Raw genomic sequence first — 26851 nt, forward strand, 5'->3', positions numbered from 1 at the left:
TATCTTTTTATAGAGTAACATAAGCATGAAAATACCAGGAAAATCTTCAGCTAGGTTAAAAGCAAACGAACCAAGAATCTCATAAGCAGGAAAGAACCAGACTCATCTCAAGCAACTGCACATACATGACACATTTAATTTAGAAGTGTAGTTATCAAAGGCTCTCCATACTGAACATAAGAAAGTAGGCACTTTGGAGGGCAGACAGTATTAAAAAAAAATCAAAAATAACCTGCTATGCTTAACATCTATGCCTTCTTACCATCAAAGGAAAAAAACAAAATAAAAAACACAAAAACTGAGGGCAATGGTATTTCACTTGCAATGACTTAGTTATCTAAGTTACATTAGATGAACCTAGGCCAATATCTCAGCTCCATATTTCTTGATTCAAAAAAAAAAAAAACAGCAAATTGCAATTAAGAACTCAAAAAAATTTTGGTATTTTTCTCAAACATTAATTTTCTGTATATGAATTTTACTCATCAAGGAAATCCAACCCAAAAGATCACACAAAAATCCAGAGATACCAAAACAAACAAAACCAAAGCAGCAGCAGCAAACACAAGGCTACGAGACCCTCCGGTCGGTCTCCCTGACGTGGCTCCTCGGTGCAGGGCGCTCTGCGCACTCCTCTCACCACCACCAAGGCACCCAAGGGAGCAGCTGTCCCAGCAGCAGCTGACACGCAGCTTGGTGACACTAAACTCTACTCTCGGCATCCCCTTCTTTCGGCATCAATAAGGAGGCTTCAAAACAGCAGAACTAGCTGCACGGTGGCACTCCGACTACAAACACCATTACCATGTGCAAAACCACTGCGAGGGACGCATGGTTCATCTGAAGCTGAAGGCATGATAAATATGAAGAGTGACACTAAGATACATAAAGCTCTCCAAGAAAAAGGATTTCATTATAAAAAATTAAATATTGCTCTGTAACAGTCACAGCTATGATTATGCAATACAATATGCTAAATTACAATACGTACTTCATTATTAATAGAATTTATTTTTACAGATCAAATAGCCAAATACACATTTTTATAAGAGCCGAATAGCAAACGTGGAAGAAGTTATAGGCAACAATCATGGTGACATTCTGCAGTCCAAGAACTGAGGCAATATGAACATTAAGTACAAGCCTATTTTAAATATCTTTACATCAAACATACAATAATGTGTAGGAATTCCATGTTGTAGTCTGATGAAATACTAATAATGCTTAAAAGAAAATTATATATGCTGTATACAACCCAGTTAAAAGCAGTGTCTATATTTCATTTTATCCTAGCAATCTAGTATCATGTAAGTCTTCATATTAGCACAGAAAACAAGGTTCTTTATACTCCTTTGCTTCCTAAGAGATCTTGTTATGTATATGAAATGCTAGCATTATTAGATGATGCATATTAAGCATTATTTCCTATAATGTGAAGCAATATACATTTGCAAACCAACTGCAAATAAAGCAATGACATAGATTCTATTAATGAGCATTATACTAAATTATAATATAAACAAAATTGAATTTAAAAATGTTAATAAGTGAAATAATTTGGGAGAAAAAACAACAGAAGATCATTCTTCACCCATATACTGGCAAGCAGTGCACTAAATTGTAGCTTCCATCAAATTTATGCTATCTCCTATTTCATCACCCCAGAAAGTAAACCATTGGATTTATGGTGCATCTTTGAAAAAAATAAAAGTACTTGAAAAGATTAAGTGTATGCCACCTGATATACAGATATTATCTAATTTTCAGAAAGCAAAATGCTAAAGATTTCTTTAAGTGAATACTTTCCAGTTATTTAAAAGGTGAGTATTTATCAAAAAGTTTTGTGGATAAGAAAGCAGAAAGTACTGATTTTTTACTATACCTACTGTGCCTATAAAATGAGACAGCACTGATTTGATCAATTCTATTTATGATCCATAGCTGCAATATCATTAAAAATATTATGGAATAGATATAAATAACACTTAATCCTTAATACATGTAATGGTGCTGTGACATACACTTGATTTTTTTTTAATGCAGGGAGTATAAAGAACTTCACATTCTTTTTAATGTATGAATAAAATTTATTGCTCCCTTTTAAAGTATTTATATAAAATATTTCTACTTTATTCAACTGAAATAAATATAAAAAAAAATCTGGAACAAGATGATTAGAAGCAAAATGAGAAAGCAACAGATTTAACCATAACCGCCAACGGTGAAGATTGATGGGTCACGTTACTTGTTTCTTAGCAAAACTACAATATAGAACACTGAAGCACAACGTACTAAAGTCTCTTTGTCTTTTAAAAAAACTTTTGCCCTTGATACCTTTCAGTAGGGCAGCTTGAACAGTTCATCGTCACTTCCAAACCCCTCTGGAGATGAGACGATAAAATTCTTCGGCAATCAGAGCCAGGACAAAGGGCTTTCTCGTGCTATTTCCTTGTTTTCATGTTTGCTGGCTTAACATCATTGTGTACGCGCACGACTTCAGTATCTAACATCAGATGCGATGACGTTCAGAGCTGGCAAACAGAGAAACAGCATGAGAAAAGCCCTTTCCTGCATCATTTTCCCCAAACATTGTAAAATTTGCCTCCAAATTTCTACCACATCAATCACACTGTGGTTTGAGGAGCACTGAAATACTGCAGCTCTAGACAAGAAACCATTTTTGGTATCTGTGTGTTTCAGGTTTCTATACATACGCAGAGAGCTTCTTACACACAATTGAACTGTTAAAAGGGAGCCATATAAATCACTTCTAAGCATGCTAGTCTGCTATTGGAGCTTGCAAACTATTTCTTTTAACAGTATCAGACCAAAACCCCCAAGTGCTCTACTTGGAATAGTTAACAGCAGACTACCATACCATACCACCTAGAACATATTATACAGGCTTTTATCACCTTTGATCCATAGCATGAAGAGTTAGAATCCTCAAACCTCAAAGAAATTAGATCCATTCAGATTAATTTTCCCACAGGAAAGAAAATGGCACCGATAACACACTCCCCAAAACACTAGTTCCTCAGCGCTCAGGAAAACGTTATCTACTGCAGAGCAGCGAGCCATAAACCTGGGGGAAAACAGGTCAAGACAGGCTTCATGGCTGACAATGGGTTGAACTGAAACAGTTGTGAGCAGGTAAGTGTAAGGCATCTGACTGAAAAATCATATTGAAATGCACTTAGTTTTAAGAATAGTCATTACATTTATTTCAAATAGTTTTTTTCAAAGTGTTCCACAAAGGGAAAAACATTTCATTGACCAGTTTTGCTTCAGTGGAATTGCACAAGTAACTGCTCACTAACCCAGGAGCATCAGCATTTTCTTTATCCTTCAGTTAATTTTTTCCTCCAGATGTGAATTTCAGTTCCTTCTGAAATGCATGTACATGGCAGCACATCAGAATTACCAGCAAAATTACTAGTCATAAAATTAAGAGAAAATAACAAGATAATAAAATAAGCAGGATTATAGTAATCACTTCTGAAATGGCTTTTAGAAATGGCTTATACTAACATCTATTTATCTGATATTTAAAAGAAAATATCCTTGCAAGTGATTTACTCCAGAATATGGGCATGTCACTCTGGTAATTCTATCTACACTCTTGTTTTTATCAGGGGTGTCAGTACTGCCAGTTCATAGTTACAGGATACTAGATTAAACTCTCTAGTCTCACTGTTATAATCAAACACTGATTTCTACACAAAGGTGCTGATACTCTGCAGAGCTAATATGTTCAGGGAAAAAAAAAAAAAGACACAAGATTGTTAATTTATATATTACACATTGGTGTCATAGAGAGCGAGGAGCTATAACATTGTTTCCTTGCATTTCGAGCAGTACCCAGAAAACCAAATGCACCATTATTGTAAGCACATCCAAGCAGTCATCAGTAAGAGTAGGGCCCCCCAAAAGGCAACGTATTTTAAATGAGGTCTACTTTCCATTTAGATTTCTCCATTTAGTCTCCAACAAACAAGTGTCAGGAGAGACCGCTGCTCCATTTAAAACCTTCCTTCCCATCCGTAGGTGTAAGTGCACACCCGAGAGAGTCCTGACGACTCCGGTCAGGTTTACATCAGCAGCCAGGCCCGCTCCCTCCCTCAGCGGGATCCTGACCGGGGCTGCGAGCACGGGAGCTGGGAACGCACGGACAGGAGGCCGCCGGCACGCGGGAGAACCGAGGAGCGTGCAGCCCAAAGCACGAGGAGAACCTCCGGGTAGAGCAACGGCACGGAGAGCACGGACGGGCTCCAACTGCGGCAGCTCCCCCGGGATGCTGCCGGGAACAGGCCTGTCCGCACTAACAGCAAGGCAGGCAACATGCGTTCTAAACTCCCACGTTGAAAACGACAATCCAGTCACAGGACCCTTCCTCAATCACTAGCTCTTTTTTTTCAAGGAGGTTTGTACCACTCTTGAAATGTCTATTTTTCTAGTTTAAAAAAAAATCTGAGATAACATTAATTAAAAGAAAAGGAAATTCTAACGAAATTGTAGTAGAAATTTCTTTGAACCCCAGCTGTCAAAGATCACAGGCTCCTATAACCACGAATGATTCAGTTATACCGTCTGGTATTTAAACAGAAAGGAGAACTGTGTAAATGTTAGTCAAAATATTTAAGGAAAGATTTCAGATTTTCCAAATGGATTTCATACTGCATGAAAAAGAGACTGCCTTTGTCCTTGCTGTCTATTATGCCGATGCAAATGCCTAAAGAGTTAAAAGATCTGTGATAGAATGGAGTGTCACAGACAGTCTGATCTCACCGAGGTAAGTGTCAGAAGCGATTGAGCTTTCATCAAGTTTGCAGAAAAATGTTAAATCTGCTCTATGCTTTTCTGCCCAAGAAATATATTCTTCTAAGACACCCACAAATAATGAAATGTTGCGAGTCTATGACACTGTAAGCTGCCTCTGTAGTAAAAACACTGTAAGTTAGCTTGATTTTAAAAGTCTCCAAATATCCTAATTTGAAAAATGTTCATGACCAAGAGTTCTGTTCACAATTTATGGCTAGGTAAAGCTTCTGCTGTGCAATCACTTAACTGCATCCCAAAAGAAAAGAGTCTGTTCGGAGGGTTCCAACTCTGGACTCCAACTCTGTCACTGCTATGGATTAACTCCTGCTGTGTGACTTCAAAATAATACCGGTAATACCTCGCTCCCTCGCCCTGTCTCCCACATAGATTACACAGAGAAGCTTGATTTCTCCCTTCTGCTGTGCATCACATCAGAAACATCCTTGTCCCTCTTAGCGCAGTCCATGACCCAATGTATCCTCAGCTGCTTCTGGAGTGTCCAGCACCCCCAGCAAAGGTGTCCTTCCTAACATAAAATTCAGCTGTTGCTTTGCTGTATTTATTAGTACACATGGAGACAGAAGAGACTTTGTGATTTTTAGCAGGAAAACCTTTCAAGTTCTTGTGTAGTTTTGCCAGTACAACTTTTGTTGTGACTTTGTGATTTTACAGATCAATTTGACAAATTAGCAGCTACGGAAAGTAGTAATTTCCTTTCTTTAAAAGAACTGAATCAATACTATTCCATGTATTTTACCTTTAACTCACTGTTATTTCAAATATTTGAGCAGGAACTTAAGTCTTTCATAGACAAAATTAATATAAGGCTAATTGGTATCAGCATCCATTAGAAACTGGAGAGACACCTTCATACATAGTGCATTTTGCCTAGGCTCTTCCTTTAGAGAGATTTTGTCTTGTAACATGATGTACCAGTAACACTAATAACTGCTAGTGATTAACAGCTTTTTTTTCTCCACATTACAATTCTTTTTTTATTATTATTTTTTATAAACCAGCACACTCACTTTAACTGAAATTATTATTCTCACTTCTAACTGTCCTGCAGTTTTTGCCAATAGTGAGTGTGTGACACAGCAGCCTCCTCAGGCACAAACAGCCTGTCAGTGTCCAGGGCTGGAGCACGGCTGGACAGCGGGATTTCTGAAGCACCAGGGGAGAAGCCCATTTCGGTTTTGTTTAGATTTTTTACTGCATAACTGTAAGAACTCTAAGAGACTGTCCTAAAATGACCTAATGACCTGAAAGGAGACAAAACTGTGCAGGCTACAATATAAAAATAGCAGGATAGGAACAAGACCAACCACTTAAATCTACTAAAGTTGAAGAGGTATTTTATTTGCTTATATGTATCATGAGATATGATTCTGTCTCTGCGATCAAAGACCCACATAAAGGACTCAGTGCTCTTTCTTGTCCCCATACCACTTTTATTCATTAATGAAATTACCTATATTTTAGTCAGGTAACAGAAATATTAATTCAAATGTTCAGAGACAAGCATGTCTTTCCCACTAGTGTTAAAGGCCATCTTGAGAGCATTAATTTCCCCAGGACTGTGGTCATTTCCATAATCAAAAGAAGGATAACTGTAAATTTATCAAATGGGCACAACAGCAAATATTAATCTCTTTCATATTCAAAGTATCATAACAATATAATTTCAGGTAAAACTAAATTAAGGTAAGCTAGTTTCAGGTCATGAGTAGTTCACAAAAAAATATTACTGTGCTTTTCCAGAAAGGAACCTCCTGTCATCAACCTTTAAGATACAAATGAAAAGGAATTACTTATTTCCCACACCAGTTCAGCAAAAAGCAATTGTTTTTCATTCTGCTTTAAAAGCCTCTTCTGATGAGAGGACTACCTCAGTAAACTCTGGAGAGCTCGCTTGCTTTGTTACCAGGTATAACAACAACAAAGTGGTTTGGAGCTTGCAACAGAACACCACTTTTGGCTCAGAGGAGCTATACCAGAAGCTGTATTATACCCTACGATACTCAACACTTTGGATTCAGTAAAAAAAATAACATAGATGAGGTAAAAAATGTAGATGATTTCAGAGATGCTGAAAACAGCTCTACTATCCTCAGTTAGACAAATTCAAACAAATGAGAAGTTTTTCTAAATCGTAAAGTAACATATTCAAATACCTTTAGTAGAAAATATTAAAATTTTAAAAACCATAATATTTCCATCCCTATCACTGAGTTATAAATTAAAAACTTAAAAAAAAAATCTGTTAATGCATCTCTAAGATTCAAGTCCCATGAAGCAGCAGGAACTGGAGTACTACATAGAAGTGTGCTGTTAAGGGGAGCAAAAATATATACCTATACCAGAATTCTCAGTAATGTAATCAGTAGCACATTCTGCTATAGCTATACTGATAAATATAGATATACTGAGAAAAAGAAGAGAGAAAAAAAATCCAAAGCTTCAACAGGGATAAAGAGAGACTTATTCTTTCAGAGGATTTGTTTCTGAGCAACAATGTGAAAACAAAGCCTTATTACTAATGAAGCTTTTCAAAGCACATTAGAGCCAGCTTCAAGCAATTCAAAGCCTTCTGTAATATCTTAAGGAAAAAAATGTATTTTATAATATTTTATTTTAGTTTTAAGCTGAGGATCCTTTAGACATTTCCCATACTGTACAAGATGTCTCGAGAGCAAAAACCTATTTAGCAGGTCTAGCAGCAGCAGGAGGAGTGATTGTCCTGATGCCTCTAACGCTCCCCTGGCTTTGGCTGATTACCAGCCTGCCACATGTAAGCAGGCCAGCGTGGTGCCAGGCTGACAGCGCTACCGACAGCCCCAGCGGAAAATCCTTTCCTGCTTTTGAGAGACCTTGAAGTAAAGCCCTACTCAAAGGAAGGCGGCACTTCCAGACTCCATTAATATTAAGAACCACTTATCAGACCCTGTAAAGCTTTATTGCTTTCCACCTGGCCGGGATTACTTCGATTCCTGAGCATGTAACGCTGGAGAGGGCAGCCCCATGGCGGCCGCCTGCGTGGCGAGCCGCAGGCCGCGCCGGGGTGCGGGAAGGGCCATGCTGCCACCTGCAGTCGGGAGCACCCGCGGAGCCGCCCGCGAGCTCCTCCGCAGCCCTGCTCCTGGCCCTGCTCGCCCGCCGCGCCGCCCGCCCTTCACGGGGCACAGCTCCACTGCTCTCATTCCAATGCCTCTGGCAAACGCGGCATCCTGCCAGAGGGGGCGATTCTGCAGGGCTCAGAGCTACACCTATGAGAAAGGAAGACAGGCAGGAGAAAGAGTACCTTAAACTTTGCATTACCTGTCTGGTGTGTATGGGGCCTGGGGTCTTAAAGCCTCCTTGACAGCTGCATTCAGAAACACTGTAAGGGTCCGAGCTGCTGGATGAGCACTTGGAGAGCGAGTCGCAGCCCACCACAAAGGTGTTATCCAGAGGCAGTTCCTGAATGACATGGTGCTTCTTAGGGGGTACAGGAGTCTCGGGTTTAATTTGGAAGGTAGGCTGCGGAGAAGCAGACTTGTAGTGCTTTGCTAAATCTGGGCTATCGGGCTTAAACGTGGTTGGCGTCGTGGCCCAGTTATATTTTCCCATAGTCTGTTCTTCCAGTTCTACAGGAATGTCTAAAGTGCCATTTATGTGCTCGTGGCCAGGATCATCAGGCTTCGATTCTTCAATTGTCACAAAGTTGAGGAGGAGACTTTTTGGTGAGCGCTTCTTCTTCTTCTTTTTCTTCTTGATCTGCCTGTTCTCTTGGTTTGGAGAAACCCATTCACCACTCTGCTTGTTTTTTTGCACAACCTTGTGCCTGGGTGTCTGGCGGCACCGTACTAAAGCAGTAACAAAAATTACCAGGATAACTGTCATTGTGCCTGCAATAATCGCAATGATGATCTTGACATAATCATTGGTTTGGGGGGTTATCTCACCATCCCCAACATTCTGGCCAACCGGAGTTTCCATGTTCCTACGCACTAGCTCTTGAACATAGGAACTATTGGTGACCGTCTCATTCACAAACAAATGCACAAGAGCTATAGTATAGAGAGACTCTGGCTGTCCTAGGTCATTGACTTTTATCACCAGTCTATGCAAGCCATGATCTGCTGTAATTACTTTCTCCTTCAAAGTAATATTGCCCGTTAACTGATCAATTGTAAACAAGCCCCTTGAGTTCCCACCTATGATGCTGTAACGGAGCTCTGCGTTCATTCCCGTGTCATTATCAACTGCAAACACTTTAGTGACTACAGACCCAGGACTGGCTGATGTTGGGACCAAATCATAGGAATAATTAGATGAAGGCATAACAAAAACGGGCCTGTTGTCATTCACATCAACTACATTGATGGTCACTTTGGCAGTCGAAGAGCGTTGCACTCTTCCTCCATCCACAGCTTTCACCTGAAAAGTGTATGACCCCTGCTGCTCCCTATCAAAGGTAATATTAGGTCTTATTACACCAGTAAGCGGATCAATAATAAAATTGTCTCTCCCATTTAATATAGAGAGAGTTACTGCAGCATTCTCACCAGAGTCAGCATCTGTGACTGTGATAAGCCCCACTGTACCATACATGGGTAAGTTCTCCGGCACATAAAAGTTATATTCATTGTGGGTGAAAGCAGGGCTGTTGTCATTCTGGTCCAGGACTGACACTGTCACAGTAGCGTTGGTCTGCAGCGGTGGCATCCCGTTATCCTTGGCCAGCACAGTGAAGGAGTACCTGTCCTGCTTCTCCCGGTCCAGCTTCCTCACTGCTGTCAAAATGCCCGTGCGGCGATCGAGGTTGAAAATGGGGGGTGCATCAGACCCCAGGATATAGCTGATCTCGGCATTGCGTCCGCTGTCGGCATCTGTAGCACTTATCTTGGTCAGCTGCGTCCCAGGAGCGTTGTTTTCAGGTATGGAAAGACCTATGATAGGTTGGGTGAAAACTGGGGCATTGTCATTTTCATCTTTAATTTTGATCAGGAGCATCGCAGACTGATTTAAGGGAGGTTTCCCTGAATCTGAAGCCACTATTTTAATGGCATATTCCCGTGTGGCTTCATAGTCAAGAAACGTGGCTGTTTCCAGAAGGAACTGATTATCAAAAACTGGCTTTAATCTAAATGGAACATCATGATCTGTAAAACAAGTAACTTTGCCATTTAGATCAGCATCCTTGTCCATCACTGTTATCAGTGCAATTTTTGTATTAAGTGGAGCTTTCTCAGATAAAAGAACTGTCCCATTCACTGGATTGATGATGTATCTTGTGTCTATTGAGGGGACATTATCATTAATATCTGTGACATTTACAGTCACTGTTGCTCTTGACGGGGTTGAGCTGCCATCGCTTGCCAAAACAGTTAATTTGTGTACAGGAGACTCCTCTCTGTCCAGCGGTTCTCTTATGGTGATGAGACCAGTAGCATTGTCAATGGCAAAGAGCCTTTTAGCCAAACTGGAGATCTGATTGCTGAAATAGAAGTGAATTTGTGCGTTTGAGCCAAGGTCTGCATCAGTGGCATGGAGCTGCGAAACCGAAGTACCCACTGGAGCATTTTCTGGAATACTAACTTCCACGTCGTTCTCCTTAAAGACCGGTCGATTATCGTTCACATCAGTCACAGTGACTTGCAGAATGGCAGTGCTGGACCTCGGAGGAGTTCCACCATCCTCAACTTTTATCTTCATCACGTACGTGTCCTTCTGCTCCCTATCCAGGATCTGCTGGACAATCAGTTGAGGCCACTTATCTCCCTCAGGTGTCTCGATTATATCGAGGCCAAAAACATTCTGACCCTGTAAGACAAAGAATGCATTTCAGTATGGCAAAATATTTAAATAGACAAGCATCTCAGCAATCTCCTCAAATTATCAAAAAACGTATATACAGTATACAGAAATGCCCATTGGTTGAAATCTTCAGCTGGATTCTCATTCTGCTATTTCTTTAGACCAGCCAAGAGGACAACTACTGCAATTATCCTCTTTCTTTCCCTATCTCTTATCCTTCAGAAGAAAGGAGGATGGAAAGGTGATTTTTAACCTATATCTTCCAAAAGGACAGATCACTAAAACTGAACATGCAGGACAAAAACAAAAAAAGAAGCTATTACAACTCTATAAAAATGCTGATTTTTTTTTAAGTATTTATAATTCCTTTTACTTGTAATACTGAACAATTGCTGCTGGCCTGGTGGCTTTTACTGTGCTTGCCTCTCACTTATATTAATAGGGTCATAACAGCACATATGCTCTGAACTCACATGGGATACTTTGGAACAGACAGCTCCCCCACTTTGAACACTCCAAAACTATGAAATGCTGAAAAAAAAGATTGCTATTAGCAAAGCCTAACAATGTGATCCAAAATGAGATTCACTAGGCTCAGAATTCTGATCACCAGACTCTTTCTCAGGGCAAAGAACAACTCTTACCTTATTCCACTTTCATAGCACCCTTCTGAGTAGGTTCATGCACTACATTGCAGTCTTTGAAATAATAGAATCAATATTCCTATTGCAAACTCCCTGATGCATATTTACCTGCTCATTTGTAATGGATCCAAAGGTCCTTTTCGGAGTTGTTTTGGGCTGTCATGTAAATAAGAAAAAAAAACAGAAGTTCTGTTTAAATTGTAACATTTAAGTAGGTGAATAAATACAAAATCAACGAAACACAAATGGCAAACAGACGAGCAGCTGGTGTTAAGAGAGGAGTGCACAGGGCAGGGGCTGCAGCCTACGCACGAGCTGGCCTCGAGGGGAGCACGCTGCGGGGTCCCTCAGCTGGCACCGCGCAGAACTGGAAACACACAGCACACGTGAACCTGCTAACACACAGCGCACACACACACACAACACACACACAACACACACGCACACACAACACACACAACACACACACACACCTGGCCTGGCAGCACAAACGTTCCTTACACGGGGCCTTCACTCAAGAGGAACTGCAGAAAGAGCAGTTTCTGGCTAATGCAGGTACCAGCAATATGGTGTGTTATGTCCAAAACCTTCTAGGAATTTGCATTTATACCAATGAACTGACAGAACACATTGATTTCTCCAAGAAATGACAGAAGGAAGGGAAAGAATAATGTGACAAATAACCACACAGAACAGTTTCTTGTGGTACATAAGTACTCTAAAATTAAGACAACCACTATTTGTGAAGTTTTTAACACATTACAAATTACACAACTGCAGATACAATCATAGAATTATTATATACAAGATGATAATTATGCAGTGTGACAGACAAAGGGTATATTTAAGTTGTCCTCCATCTTCACTCAAGAGAAGGTGTCTTTGGAGAAAAGCACAGAGGCAAAGGCAACTCATTTTCTTGTGTCCAAGACCTCGCCCTGTGCATCACAGCAACACTTGTCTTCTCGCACTGTCAGTTAGAGACACTCTCATGTGTGTCATTTCTCTAGCTCGGCTGAATCTTACATAAGCTGAACATGGCTAAACGACACGCACGTGATGAGAGTGAACAGTGCAAGGAGCTGGAGCACACACTTATTTACTGCACCCCAGCAATCCTCTTAAAATCACCTAGTTTCATTATTTGTAATAATCTGACCCTGCTGGAAAAGCAAAACAAGCAGATTTAAAATAATTATGTTCTCGAAGGTCTAACATGCAATAATGGAAAATAAATTTGGAGGTGAAGGTGGAAGGGGGGAAATCAGGTTCACAGAACAATTTTTTTTTTTTTAATGATGGTTTCCTACCTGCAGTGTGAATCTATTTTAACTTTTTCAGCAATATTTTTTAAAAGTAATTGCTTAATAACAAAAAACTTTGGTCAACAATAATGCAGCTGTTTGCTACCTCCTATTTATTTCAGATGTAGCACGACAGAAACCCTTTGCACGGCTCCTGAAAAATTCAAAGGGAGATCCTGGCCACTGTGTCTTCATGGGCTTTGCAAAAGACATGGAACTGCTGTACAACTGCGCTGCTGTATTTGCAAAGAAGAGATTATAGTAGCAGAATTTCTATTTCCAATGCAGAATAACTATACAATGGGCCGCTTTTCTTAATAAAAGCTGAAAATTAAACTCGCATTTTTCTTTCAAACATGACACTTTGAGTGTGAAAATGGGAGTTTCAAAAGCCAGGCTAAAGCCCTAAATACAAAATATTCTCTATGATAGGCCTTAATGGATGTAAGTTCTTGTAATAGGGGGCTATTAGAACACTCCGAGCTGTAACACCCGCAGCGTCACAGCCCTCAACGGCCCCTCGCTCGCCCGCTCTCCCTCGCGCCGGGTGCAGCTCACCAGGACCAAAGTGCACGGAGCCCCTGCACCCATCCCTGGGCACGGCCTGCAACCACGTTACTTGAAACGGGAGCCGTTACTGCACACGGCCGCCTTATGGACTGAGTGGCAGGACCTCAAAATAGAAAATATATGTATTTTCTTTTCAATAAAAATCGCTACTGATGCAAAAATCTCCTATACATTTGAAACTTTTAACTATTTGTCAAAAGATTTACAGATTTTGACAATGTGGGTCAAAATCCCTGCAAGCTTGCTTCAGCCTGTGCTGGTTTCCCTTGGTTTCACATGGTTTCCCCTGAAGGAAATCAAGTTTAAGTCTGAATGAGATGAACTTCAAATCCACAGCAAGGGCAGGGCTGGGAAGCTTCCCCCGACACATGAACCTAAAGCTTTCTGTTAATTCTGAGTCTTAACGCTTCAGCATATGCACTAGAAAAGAAGGACACACATACTCTGCTATTGTCAACTACGTAGATGCGCCCTGGTAACATTTGCAGGACAGAACCAGTTTTCAACAGAAACTTTTTTAGACGAGATTAGTTTCTTTTGAAACATTGATTAGATGGGTGATTTAAAAACAACAACAAAAAAAAGATTAAAAAGCTTTAGTTTTAGTTGACAAATTACATAACTCTACACACAAAGTTTGAAGTTATGTCGTATCCACACTACTGTGTTACAATGATGTTGAATATTTTATCTATCTTCACAACACTCCTGCTATATGAACAGTATTGTTTATAGACAGCAAATTCAAATAGAGGCATTTTAACAGTTGTCTAAGGTTTGTAGCTTGCCTGAGTCAGACATTTGTATTAATTTTAGTTTAATACATGACTCATAATTTAGTAAGCTTAAACCCTGCTTTTAGAGGCACTCAGAAGAAGGCTGTAGATAGGAGAACTCCCCCTGCTCATGCCTAACAGTTGTTCAGAGATATTCACCCACATCTTATTGAACAGGAAATGATTCCATAACTGCAACAGGGATTAAGACATTAAACATGTTTGAGCTTTACCCTAAATCACCATATTCCTACATCTTGGTAATGCTCCGGACAACTGTTCTGTTCCCTGGCAGGCCTGGGTCAACCCTTTGGGTTGAAGTACTAACATGAAATGAAGTTCAAATGCAGTATTTATGCTAGGTTAAAAAATATGGAACAAGGGAATTTTGATAACAGCATCCTATAGCCGACACTTAAAGATTTGCTCACTTTTCTAGTTAAGACCAGCAATGGGGACAGAACTAAGCGTATCCAAGGAAGGGAAAGAAACAACTACATGTGAGAGGTAGCAGGTAACGGTGCTGAACTGCGGCTGGAACAGCAGCCGAGTCACAAGCCCGTTGTGATTTACGGCCACGAGGGCAGACACCTCTAGGCACAGCAGCTAGGAGAGCCCCCGGGGAATGCGGGGACCTGCAAACCCTCCCGCTCGCTCCCTGCTCCGGGACCACGGCTGCACTTCCAGGCAGGAGAGCGGCTGCACCTGCAGCTACCGGCAGCGAGAAAACACCAACCAGCGAGACGGCTGAAAACTGCCTTCACCTAAAGCAGGGCTTGGCCAGGAGCCTCAGCTTCCATTAACTGGAACCAAGGGATAAATGGGAACCAAGGATTATGGACACATAAGGATTCTCCTCATGACAAACAAAAAAACAAACAAAACAGATGATGTTAAAGGTTTTCTTCTTAAAAGGAGTACAACATTTAAAAGCCTAAGTTAATAATTTATTGGTATTGTCTCATTCATTCTTATCCACACCAAACAAATATTTAAAGAAAAAAATATAGTTTATTTAGACAGCTTTATTGAGCCTAATCCACATCCTAACTTCTACCTCTGTAGTTTTACTAGAAAGTTATTTAGCAGAGCTACTTAATTTTATTTGAAGGCCTTCTAAACTTAAGCTAGGAGCCAAACCCATTGTATCTTCCCTTTATGCTTGTTTTCAGGTAAAACACAGGCTAAAGTTTTTGTCTCAATGTCATGTATCTATCCCACACACCCCCTTCTCTTCAGGGGCTTTAAGTCTCCAGAAATATACTGAAAACAGCAGAGCAGAATTATGAGTTCTCTAGTTTCGGGTCACAAGGGCATTCTTTTATCTACAGAGACCATACTTCACATCACTGCACCACTGTCTTAGAGATTTTGCCGTTAAAAATACAGTCTTAATGAAGAAAATGTACAGTTCACACAGGCAAAATATAATAGAATGAATAATGATCTCATATAATGGAATTCTTTCATTTTCAACAGTAATTCTGGAACATTCACAAGTATCTTTCCGAGGCTGTAGGCCAGGGGGCAAGCGCTGTTGAACTGAACAGGACAGGAAGCCTCTCTCAGACCTTGCTTCCTTGCAAGCTTTTGTAAAGCTCAAAGAGAAAGTTGTGTTAAGCATTTCATCACCCCAGGGAAGCATTTTTGCTTTGCAAAGAAAAAAGGTTTCCCAAATAATAAAAATTTATCCTTTCTGCATTGTTCTAAGAAAATAACACAGATCTCCTATATTAAACTACAGAAGTGTGTGACACATGCAAGTGCAAGATGCCACTTTGCTACATATTGGAAGATACCAAATAACACTGCATTTTCGAAGTAATAAATCTGGCACAGTCCCTGAGATGATGTGCCAGTAAGGACTAAAAATAGCACTGGAGATACTGTAGAGAGATTGGATTCCAGAACTGATTAAATAAGAGTCTGTTTACCATGTTGATCAGGGAATACTGAGAACAGAGAAAAAGGAAAATGTTTTCTGATGCTGGATTTATCAGGAAGTCAAAGCGTCTCCCTCCTCCTCCAGTACGAAAGACCTATCACAACTCCTGGAGAACTAACCGCACCTTGAGGTGCTTCCTAACCAAGGTGGCATCTCAGCCGCTTCCAGGCTAGAAAAGGGAAACCATCACAAAGAAGCGGCCTCCGGGGATGACGACCTGATTGAACAAGAAGCCTAGAATTCATACGCCAAAAAACCATGGCATAAATAACTGCAGCTACCAAATCACAACCATCAAAAGGTCCACACAGGTATTCAACATATTTGCCAAGAACTCGGGATCACGTTGGCAGTTCATGACGTAAATCATTTTTACTATAGTTTTTATGCATGAAACAACTACCACACTATGACAGAGGTCAAAATTCACAATACATGTAAATTCTGAAAGAAAACCAGGTAGTCCATATACTATAGGAAAACGAACCATGTTCTGATTTTTATAAATGAAACTTTCTGGAAAATTATCTTGAATAAATAATTAATTCCAGTGAAACAACAGATGGTGTAAAACTGCTATGAAAAAGGAGAGTACTATCCATCCTCCATGGTCTGCTTTGAAAACTGACTTTGGAATTACAGTACTCACACTTGGTGCTGGCATTCCACACAAGACGAATCACTAATGGGAATTACTTACGTCTAATTCCAGAATTAATTGTAATTTGAGTTTTTTGTTTGTTTGTTTGTTTTTGAAATTACATGGTAAACAAAATGGAGAACAAACAGAAAACACCAATTTGTACCTTAAAATGTACTACAAATAGGTTGAAAAAGCCCCTAAAGAAAATCAAGATGAAAAATTATATTTCTGGGGTTAAAACTAAAGAGACAAAAAGTATTCTCAAAGTGAAAAGGCCATATAATATCCCACTCTGAAAAGCACAGAGGAACATCCTGACTCAAAAGAAAAAGACAATTTGCTTGATAAGGCAAAGAAAAAAAAAAAGCAATAATTTGACTTTGGAACATCAGCAATAACCAAAGCAATAATACACATCACATTAATGGAGCCAGCAATTATAGCACAATGTGAGAAAAATGTATTTCAATACTGACAGCTGATGACTCAGAATTCATTCCTTCTACCAATGTTTCTTTTTGTTTCTTTAAAAATTGTCTGCAATGCTCTTTGCTTCATGTCCCAGCATAAAAAGCTCTATAAGACCCAAAGTGTTCAGACCAATTATATTTTTGAGCTATGGAATACAAATTACTTTGCAATAAACCTTTCTTTCAGAAATAAAAATAACCACACCAATGCAGTCAAGTGTCACGATCCATAGTTTACACAGGATTTAAATCTAATAGCTTAGATTTAATGGCTAATAGGAGGCAATTTTGGACTTGCCCTTCTCCCCATGCCTTTTTGTTTTCCTCAAGGAAGACATTACATATCATGTCTTTTGGGAAATATGGCAAAGACTATCATTAACATCCAATGCTAAAAAGCATAAGTAAAAAACAAAGCACACTATTACTCTATAAGGTTCTAATATTTTAAGTTCATATTTTATGACAAAATTAAAATATCCATAAAGAATGGAAATTCTACTACTTTCAATATTTTAAGAAAAAATCTTTTGATTATCAAAAAAAACGGAGGTAATGAAAAGCAAGCTGGGACAGACAGAAATCGGGGAGCGTTGTGAATATAATCTTTCTCCTTTGCTTCCACTTTTTCTTTGCTGAAAATTGTTTGTTAACAATTTTTTAATCATCTCATATGTATGTGTGAAAAGGCAAATACTTGTTAAATAACTTAGAATGTGGAATAATAATTCTATGGAATAACCTTGTGATTTGAGTTCAGCCTGTCAAGAACATCATTCTAGGTTTCTCATCATAGACATTCCAAAAAAATGTAAGTTGTACTACTGCCTCCATATTTAGGAAGTGGCAAATAATCCTCACACAAATATTCTGAAGGTAGTTTGATGGTTTCAAAGAACTGTGACTACCTTGCAATCAGCTTTTACAGCAATACGGACTCATTTGTTACTTTAGAACTTGCAGTAACTATGGTAAGAAAAAAAAAATGATATTCAAATGTTTCATGAATGGATCTTGATAGTCGCTAACTTCTTTAGCAATCAGGCTCTTAATGAAGTAATGAAGTTAGCAAGTTTTAAAAGCAAAAAAAAAAAAAAAAAGACAGAAAAATAACCACTGAATGCACTGGTGATTACTTCTACATCAAGACAATCTCATAAACAAAGCTGATAAACTGTCTAGAATCCAGAAGGTCAATCTTCAAAATAAAATACTGCCAAATACCGAACATCCAAAAGTAACATATTAGCACAGCGAAGGAGCTCAGGGTATTCTAAAAAGGGACTTGCCCTTTCTTTGTGACATACAAGCCATAAACAGGCTTTAGAAGTAGTGCAAGTTCTGAGACAGTAGGAAAGATGATTGCTGCAGTATAATTTGTCCCAAGTGCATTGTTAGCAGCCTGCCAAAACAAAATACGTCCCATTTATAAAACTTCTAAAAATACATATTTAAGCCATAATGATTAGCTTAGAGAAAAAGCTTCCAGAAGCAATTTGTTAGAACTGTTCTCACATATCTGTTTTGGAGAAAGACCACAGTCAGAAAGCTGTAAGCCATATTTGACCTCCAAGTACTTGCAGAAGCCCTGGCTTATATATAAAAAGTGATAGGAGAGAGGAATTTTCAAGAAACATGGAAAAGGCACAGATCAGGTGCCCTTAGAACAGACAGAAATTAGTTTAAGATCTGGCTGTCTCCAATCAAAGAAAACACAGTTTAAAAACACCTATTCTCCAAGTAGTCATCCCAATCTAAACTTAAAAATAATAGTAGGAAAAAAAAAATCACTACTACAGATTGTATCTGTAATTCAGATACCGTGGAAACTAGAAATCTTGGTACCCAAGTAATTATTTTACATAAACCATGACTTTACTAACTTTGAATACGGCATTTAGTATTTTTCCATACATTTTCTTCAGTGCATTGCTATGCTATGTTAAATACAAATGTAGAAATTCACCAGAGAACAGTTCAATGTAATTGCCTAATCGTAACCTACACTTTTTGTGACTTCAAGAGTGCATTTGCAGTTCCATCATCAATACTGTGCAAATGCAGCTCAAGATGTTTTAAACACTACCAATACACACACTTTTACATAGATGCAAGCTGAAGTATAATTTGGTAAAGATATACAGTTTTCTGTTACTACTTTTAGGATTTATTGCAAAGGATATTATAGATTTTGTAATTGGCAGCGTCTCCCCATATAGATTTTTTTTTTTTTTTTTTTTTTTTTTTTTTTTTTACTCAACGTGTCTCAAAAGGGCAGAGTTGATTTTTAGCTGTTGTTTGTGTATTTGGTTTCAAGAGCACTGTGTAAACAAACCCCCAGCCTGGTACACTCAGGAAGCATCACCACATCTGTGTTAACTAATGGACTGATCTGTCTGGACATCAGCAAACGATAATACTCGTGTAAGATAGATGAAGGGAAGATCTCTGTTTGACAGATATGTGCCTTCCAGCTCAAGTCTATCATCTTTTCCACACAGAGCCATGCTAAGTCATACGTTATTGCTTCGTGACAGCTAGTGTGAAAATCAGAGCCTTGAATGCAGAGAGATACAACAACTTGTCCCTCAGCCTAACTCGCTGCACTCCCCGTGCCTGGGAGCTAGGCTTTCTCCTCCAGTCTTTGGTTAGCCCCCTGAAGGGGTGTTAGGATAATGGAACCTGACAGGTTTACAGCAAGGATGCCATAAACCGCCCTCAAGGACCCGTGTGTCAACCGCCAAGAAGCAATTACCTCGACTCCGGAGTCGCGGAACGCAAACTACCACCCGTTAGTGCTGGTGGAGTTTTTACCTACTCAGAAGCAGTTTTATATTTCGAGTTGTTGTGTTTTTATCCACCCAGCCAAAACTACCTGATCCAGACAAAGAAACAGTGGTGGGTAGACAATTATTTTCATACAAACTGAAAGCTGGGCAAGTGCCCTATTGCTTTGTATCTGAATCATTTATTTTAACATAACTTTACATCATAAGATAACCAGGTCTTAGACATTAGGGTTTATTTAGCATTAAGTTACAACATGCAATACTAATTCCCCTTCTCTTTCTTTTTTTGCAGCAACAACATAACTGGGGTTACATAAACAAATCCTATTCTAAGTCATTGAACTCATCGATTCTTTAAAACACTTATCAAAAAGACGCTGTGCAGAACAGAGTCCTAGGTTATCAGCATTTGGATAGGCCCTTTACAAGTTTCTTTTATGGGAAGGTATCAGAGTATGACATATATCAAATAATTTATGTCCCTGCAATAATGCAATGCAATAATACAACAAATATTTGGGGACAGGCATGCAAGGTGTTTTGCATAGATAAGAAATAAAATCAGCTCTACTTAAGCAGAAGCCCAAGGAAAAGTAAAATCATTAAGTTCTAAAAATAAATCTACTTTTCAGTAACTGATTTCTAGAGTAGAGGGCATGCACTTACAAGATTAGTGCTAAGATCACTGCATCCTAAAAGTTCCTACCTCACTGAAACCAACTGATCTCAGGCTTCCAAAAAGATAAAAAGGCTTTCCCTAACCACAGCTGTACAGCACAGGCATCCTGAGCTGGATCAAACAGCATAAAAACAATCTCCATTGACTCACATATCAAAGAACGTAAGTTTAGTGTTTTTGAAGCTCAAATTTTCAAATTACTTGCTTGATAGGGTAAGATGATGCATTTCCCTATAGCCCTAAACCTCAAATTTCAAATCTAGTCCATTTGCACAGAGCATGACTACTTCACGAGTAAAATAAATTATACAGAAACCAAAATCCTGAAGCACTTGTAAGGTAAAAGCACCAACAGTGAACAGAAATGTTCAGTGACACTTTAGCTTCTACAAATGGATATGAAAGGAGACAGGTTTATATGAACAAGGGCTGTTTTTGAAGTCTGCAAGGCCAGTAGGTGGGAGTCAGGAGTGTTCAAGGGACTCGGAATTCCTGTCGGTTCGGATGGCAATTAGCTACGTGTGTCTGCAGAAAAAGGCAGGGAGAAGACACTACCCATGTGGGGGGGAAAAAAAAAAAAAAAAAAAGAAAAAGAAAGAGGCTATGTTACATTAGGCAAATACCGTAACCTTCTAGCACTGACAGGGAAAGACATTTTAGTTCTGACCTATTCCCCATCACCATTGTGAAGCTAGCAAAACATTGCTCAACCTCATTCAAAAGGCACCTGTCTGTCCTAGAAAACCTCTTCCTATTTAAGCACAGTTGAAAGATACCTCAGAAAAGCAGTATCTACAACTTGCTATTTATTAAGCCCCACGCACTAGCGAGTGGCCACAGAGCTTGCCCAAAGCGCTCCTCCAGCCCAGCACCTCCGAAAGCCGCTCTGGGGTGCCGAAATCCATCACCTCTCCCATGCCTGCTGCCATGGGGAACGGGGGAGGAGACACAGTCCTGTTCTCCACATAGATTACATATAATCCACACAAACCATTATAACAGAGATAGATGAAAGTCAATGTATTCCTGCTGGATAAATCCCTCTGTTCAAAAATTGCTCAGGAACAGCTCCCCTTATTAACATCTAACAGAAAACTCGAGAAACGCTTCACATGAAAACCTCAGAGTCACAGCAGCAGCTTCCGTCACCTGTAAATTATTCGTATATTAACCAAGCTTTACTTAATATCTTGAACACATATACATATATTTATAAGTATTTTATATGTATATTAATATATAAATATGTATATTTAAATATACTAAAACAGTGTAACCAGCAGCAGTATTTAATGGCACAGCCAGACAACGGATAGGCATTTTACCTAAGCGTATGTGCACTGCGACCGCCCACCTCGGAGAGGCCAGACCTCGAGGCCTGCGGAACTGCACGTAAGTGCCAACCAAGTGATAGCAGGATAAAGAACAAAGCACAAAGCAGCAGACAGGGCATCCTACCCAACATACAAAAAGCAGGAATAGCAAAACAAACAACAAAGACAGCACTGGGACAAGAAACAAACACCGAATACGACCAAGGAAAGATGGAAAAGAGACACTTCCACTCCAACTTCCACTTGTCATTAAAGAGCTCTCATGACTGATCACATTGCTCCAGGCAAAGAGGCAAAGGCTTTAGCTATATCACTACAGCACTCTATACACACAGCTAATGTAGGATACTACTGCTGAAGACCAAGAGTTTTGCAGTATTTAGTGATAATGGCTGATGTGTGAGAACAGACTATTATCATGAAATACGCTGTTCGCAAATGAGCTTAGTGAAATCTTGCTTTAAAGTTTAAAACTGGTCCAATTCATCTGTTCGCCAAATACTCCCATCACAGCAATCTCCAATTCCTGTAATTGTAATGGGACAATATACATGCACACATATATATTCAGGTGAAAAAATATGAATCTCAGATCACTGAAGTTGTGGGGAAAAAAAGTCTGCCACGGGTAAACTGGAATCAAAGCAGCCCCCAAATGAAACTGTTGAGACTAGGAAAAAAAAATTGAGGATCATGTCACTAAAGGAATTAATGTTGGACCTAAAAATGTAATTTGTGAAATATTCAGTCACCTCTTTTTAAACATGAAGTAGCACCATATGATTTGGCTATTAATAAAATAAATTTCATGGGTAGTTGGCAGCTAACAAAATGGCTTTTGATATCTCTTTTCCATTTTGCAGCACAGCCTCATGGCAACGTGACAACTACCTGAGAAAGCTGGGCACAGGAGCACATTTTTGCACTTCTTGTGTCCTGAACAGCTTGCTGGAGCTCCTACCCAGACACACATCTTGTCCTTGCGCCTGAACTCCCCATCAGTTGGACCTCGCCCTCTCTGAAACCACCCAGATCCTCTCTCCCAAAGCAAAGATGATCCATCCAAGCAACAGCTACAACCACAGCTTCTATCTTTACTTGCTGAAGAAGCAGCCCTTTTTTCTCCCCTTCACAAAGTTTATGTAGAATTCATCAAGAGAACTTCATATACTTGAGTCTTCTGCACAAGAATTTCTACTGCTTACCAGAAATCTTCATTTCCACCACTTTTTTTTTTCTTCCCTCCTTCTTATTCACTTTGGGAATTAACATACTACTGGGATTTGAAGGGAATAACATGCGGATGTTACTATTCCACATGGTGCTGGTGGTCGATGCAAATTGCTTCTTGCACTTACTGGTATTTTCTAAGATACATGAAACTGGTGGTTCTTTTGAAGAAAGGCAATGAATAACTCAAATTACCACATAAACATGCAAGAGAACAATATAGCCAGTTTGTGTAGAAGACCAGGCTATCACTGTATGAATTATTTTGGCTGTAGCAAACCTGGCACAAGATTTTACAATATGTATCCCATAACTCTTGTTAGACTATTATTTGGAAAAAAATTCAGGGACACCTAAATAAATTTATAAAAATTTTCCTGAACTATTTTATCAAAATAGCAAATTAATTTTCTCTTTTCTGGAACATCTCACATCACATTAGATCTTTAGACAGGGCCAAATTTCCTCTGCCTTACTTTAGGTAAGGAGCTGTACAGAGCTGCAGTTTGTATTTCAGACAAGCTCTCACTTGTGTGGTACAGATATTCTATCACTTTGCTGATCTGTTACATGATGTTTCTGAACATGCAGTCCAACATGCTGCACAACAGCAGTCTTATTTTTCAAGTTATCAGATGTGTTGCTCACTCAGTCCCCCAGGACTCCCAGTTTTGCTGTTTTCCCATAGTTCTCCTTTTCCTTGAATAACAGCATATTTGCCTTGGATATATTTCCCTATTCAGACAGTATATTTATTATTTCACCACCTTTTCTTTAGCCCAAATTTTTATTTTTTTCTGGTCTAATTTTTTACTATTATTATTATCTATTTAGTATTCTGCTATCCCAGATTCTTAGTGAAAATATGGGATAAAGAGGACTTTGTATCTTACTGGACATTCCACCATCTACTGCACCACGGAGGTCTGTCTACTTTCAATGCAACCTAGGAACTAAAAACTTCAGAAGTTTATTACAACAGCACCTCCTGTTTTCCTCTCTGTCCGTAGCACCCACAATTCCACAAGGGACTGAAGCAACAAGAAATTTAAGAGAAATAAGGCAGAATTTTCTTTTCATTAACCTGATAGTAAGCAATGATATTAGTGCACACTAGCTATTAAGCCATCAAGTCTGTCTTGGCCTGCACATTGCATATTTTTGCAGTCAGTGATGTGGATTACATGTGGTTTGGGGCAGGAAGCCATTGGACGGTTTGTCAGTTCAGCAAACCAAGGAAGTGAAGGTGTTTTCAGCCTCTCAGCACTAACAGCTTTAGGATGCATTTCTTCCTTGCTTTAAAATCTCTGCTTATGAGAATCAAATGGAAGGAATCCTTTACTTGGGAATCACATTACTCACATCAAACACATATACATAAGTCTACACAGTAAGATATGGCATGCTGTAATGGGCTCCAGGTCTAAGTTCAGATTTCAGGACAGGTATTTACAGTGTAACACTACTATGGAACACAGCTTGCTATTTTTAATGGGCTGGTGACAACTGACAACTTTTGTGGGTTCAAAGTAACACAAAGACACACAAAAACATAAGAAAAGTGGAAGAAACCCACCTTAAGGAGCTCATAATGCTGAATACCATTGGCACCAATATCAGGATCAATGGCAGATGGAACAGAATAGCGAGAATTAATCGCTGTGTTTTCAGGGATAGAGATGTTAATAACTGTTGAGGGGAAGAGAGGCGCATTGTCATTTATATCCTCAATTAGGAATCTGATCTTGACCAATCTGAAGACTTCATCAGGCAAAACAGCAACCTCCACTTCATAAAAGCAGCGGTTCTCACTCACGATGCCGGAGCAGAGTTTCTCGCGGTCGATGCGGTTTGCGGTGGTGAATATCTCCCCCGTGTTTTCCTCCACCCGAACTAACGGAATATCCCCAGTCTTGTACACAAGCTTGAACTGAAGCGGGGAGGAAAGGGGCACGTCTGGGTCCAGTGTTAGGTTAAGATCCTTGAGCAAATTGCCAATCAGGACATTTTCAGGCAGTTCTTCCCGCACTGTATAATTCTTCTCCTGTGCACCAGATTGGAATATAATGCAGGCTAATAAGACTGCCAAGAGGTAGGTTCCAAACAGCAAGTCCATCTCCAGAATGACTAATGGATATTCATGCAGAAGACCAAGAGTAGCTGGAAAAATGAAAAGAATTAAAACTTATTATTAAACAAATTAAGAAAACTGTATTCTGTATTTTTTAATTTAATTAAAAGTTTTAAAGTAACAGAAAGAGGATCTTTCCCAATACAAGTAACCTAAACTGCTGCAAAACCCAAATCAAGAAAAAGATATTTCACAAACCATTATAAAACTCTTTTTTTTTTTATTCAAACCTTCTTACTAAACACCAAGGTAAAATTTTTAGATTAGGACCAGAATTATGAACAAATAAGTACAAATAAAGACTGCATTTTCCTCTGCTTGAGATTTTCTTTTGCTCCTCAAGAAAAAGGAAAAAAAAAAAAATCTTTTAACCTATTGCCAACATTGCCCTTGATTTCTTCCTCTTGTCTCTAAAGAAAGAGGTAGGTAAGAAATCTACAAGCAGCCATCTGCTGAAAACATTTCTTTTTATACTCCTCACTCGACTTGGGCAATCAAGAAAATTTTCCTTAATTTTCCTCCAATTTTTACACAGACAAAATGATGCAATACTTGATAACAGGAAAGAAAGCCAGGTATTTTTAAATATCAAAACTCAATGTGTAGGCATCTAGTGAACTTTAGCCAATGGGTGGAAATATCTAACACAGCTACAGGCACAAATACGACAGCCCCTTTCTTTGAGAAAGGCAAGAATTGACCTAATGTTAAACATATCACTATTCCAGGCACTGAATTTTGGGTGACATGTCTGAATTGATCAGAGCAGTGGACAAGCCCCAGCAGAGGAAGACAACAGCTGAACATCCAGAGTTTTTAACTTGAGAGCTGAAGCTGGAGGATTTTTCCTAGCATCAAGGGTGAACTCATTTGTCATTAATTTCTATTATAGTATTGATTTCTTTTGCTTATGGGAGGGAGGAGGAAGATTCCAGTATTACCTTTCTGACACGGACTTGATCTAAAGGTCTTTTTCAACCCATATGATTCTATGAAGACACAAGTACATAGAGCTCCACGGGTAAGGGCCTTTGCAGAACCTAGGATCACCTCAGACAGTCTGTGTTGCATAGAAGGGCAACAGCTTCCTTTAAATTGATTTTCTAGTCAATGATGTTTTAGCTCATGCCATCTTAGCATCTGCTTCCAATAATACCTGTGCTACTAACTTCTTGACTTCTTTTCATCTTTCATATAAAAATTTAACTTCTTTTCTTCTCTTTTCTGACTTTGTTTTCCATTTTATAGCATAAATTCACTCTTGCAGATCAAGTCGCAGTAGTTTAAGGAATTACTGAAGGCAGTAATTGTCTCCACCTGTCAGTTAGTGCCTTTCAGCAATGCCACTTCCAGGGTAATTTCCACCACCCTGCCTGGCTTTGCGGCGAAGCACACGAGGAGCACTAACAGTTATTCCCCTGCACCTCTGGAGTGGTAACCTGCCTCGCACCGGGAGCTACGGGAAGGGAGCAACTTGTTTTAACACCTCAGCTCAACTGGCAAAGTGCTTCTTTCTACATCAGCGTGATTTAACTGTCAAGGATTTACTGGCTTCCCGATTCCACGAAAGGAGCAAGATGAAATGAAAAGAAATCCTAACACACAAGCCTGAACTCATTAAAAAGCTTAGTGGAGCCATTCAATTAACCCGAGATCACCACACGGGTGTGAATTGGATATGCAGGTTGTGTGGCATAGGTACCACATCATCTGCAG

The 26851-nt window shown here is 39.4% G+C and overlaps 1 protein-coding gene across 2 annotated transcripts in view; it reads right to left on the bottom strand.

Moving 5' to 3' along the window:
- PCDH11X (protocadherin 11 X-linked) overlaps window positions 1–25160 on the bottom strand; it is a 389078-nt gene extending 363918 nt beyond the window's left edge. Inside the window, exons 1-4 of one of the 2 annotated variants that reach the window (XM_010223722.2) lie at window positions 24581–25160; window positions 11373–11420; window positions 8140–10626; window positions 989–2531 (exon numbers count right to left, since the gene is read on the bottom strand). In XM_010223722.2, coding sequence (XP_010222024.1) covers window positions 2526–2531; window positions 8140–10626; window positions 11373–11420; window positions 24581–25120 — 3081 coding nt within the window. In that variant the 5' untranslated portion in view covers window positions 25121–25160 and the 3' untranslated portion in view covers window positions 989–2525. Of the gene's footprint in view, window positions 1–988; window positions 2532–8139; window positions 10627–11372; window positions 11421–24580 lie in introns of those variants that run through there. The other variant, XM_088527587.1, reaches the window with a different exon arrangement.
- Window positions 25161–26851: the final 1691 nt, after the last annotated feature.

This window comes from Tinamus guttatus, unplaced genomic scaffold (genome assembly GCF_059628265.1).
Source record: "Tinamus guttatus ecotype Peru unplaced genomic scaffold, ASM5962826v1 Tinamus_guttatus_pri_ptg000287l, whole genome shotgun sequence".
Taxonomy (NCBI): Eukaryota; Metazoa; Chordata; class Aves; order Tinamiformes; family Tinamidae; genus Tinamus; species Tinamus guttatus.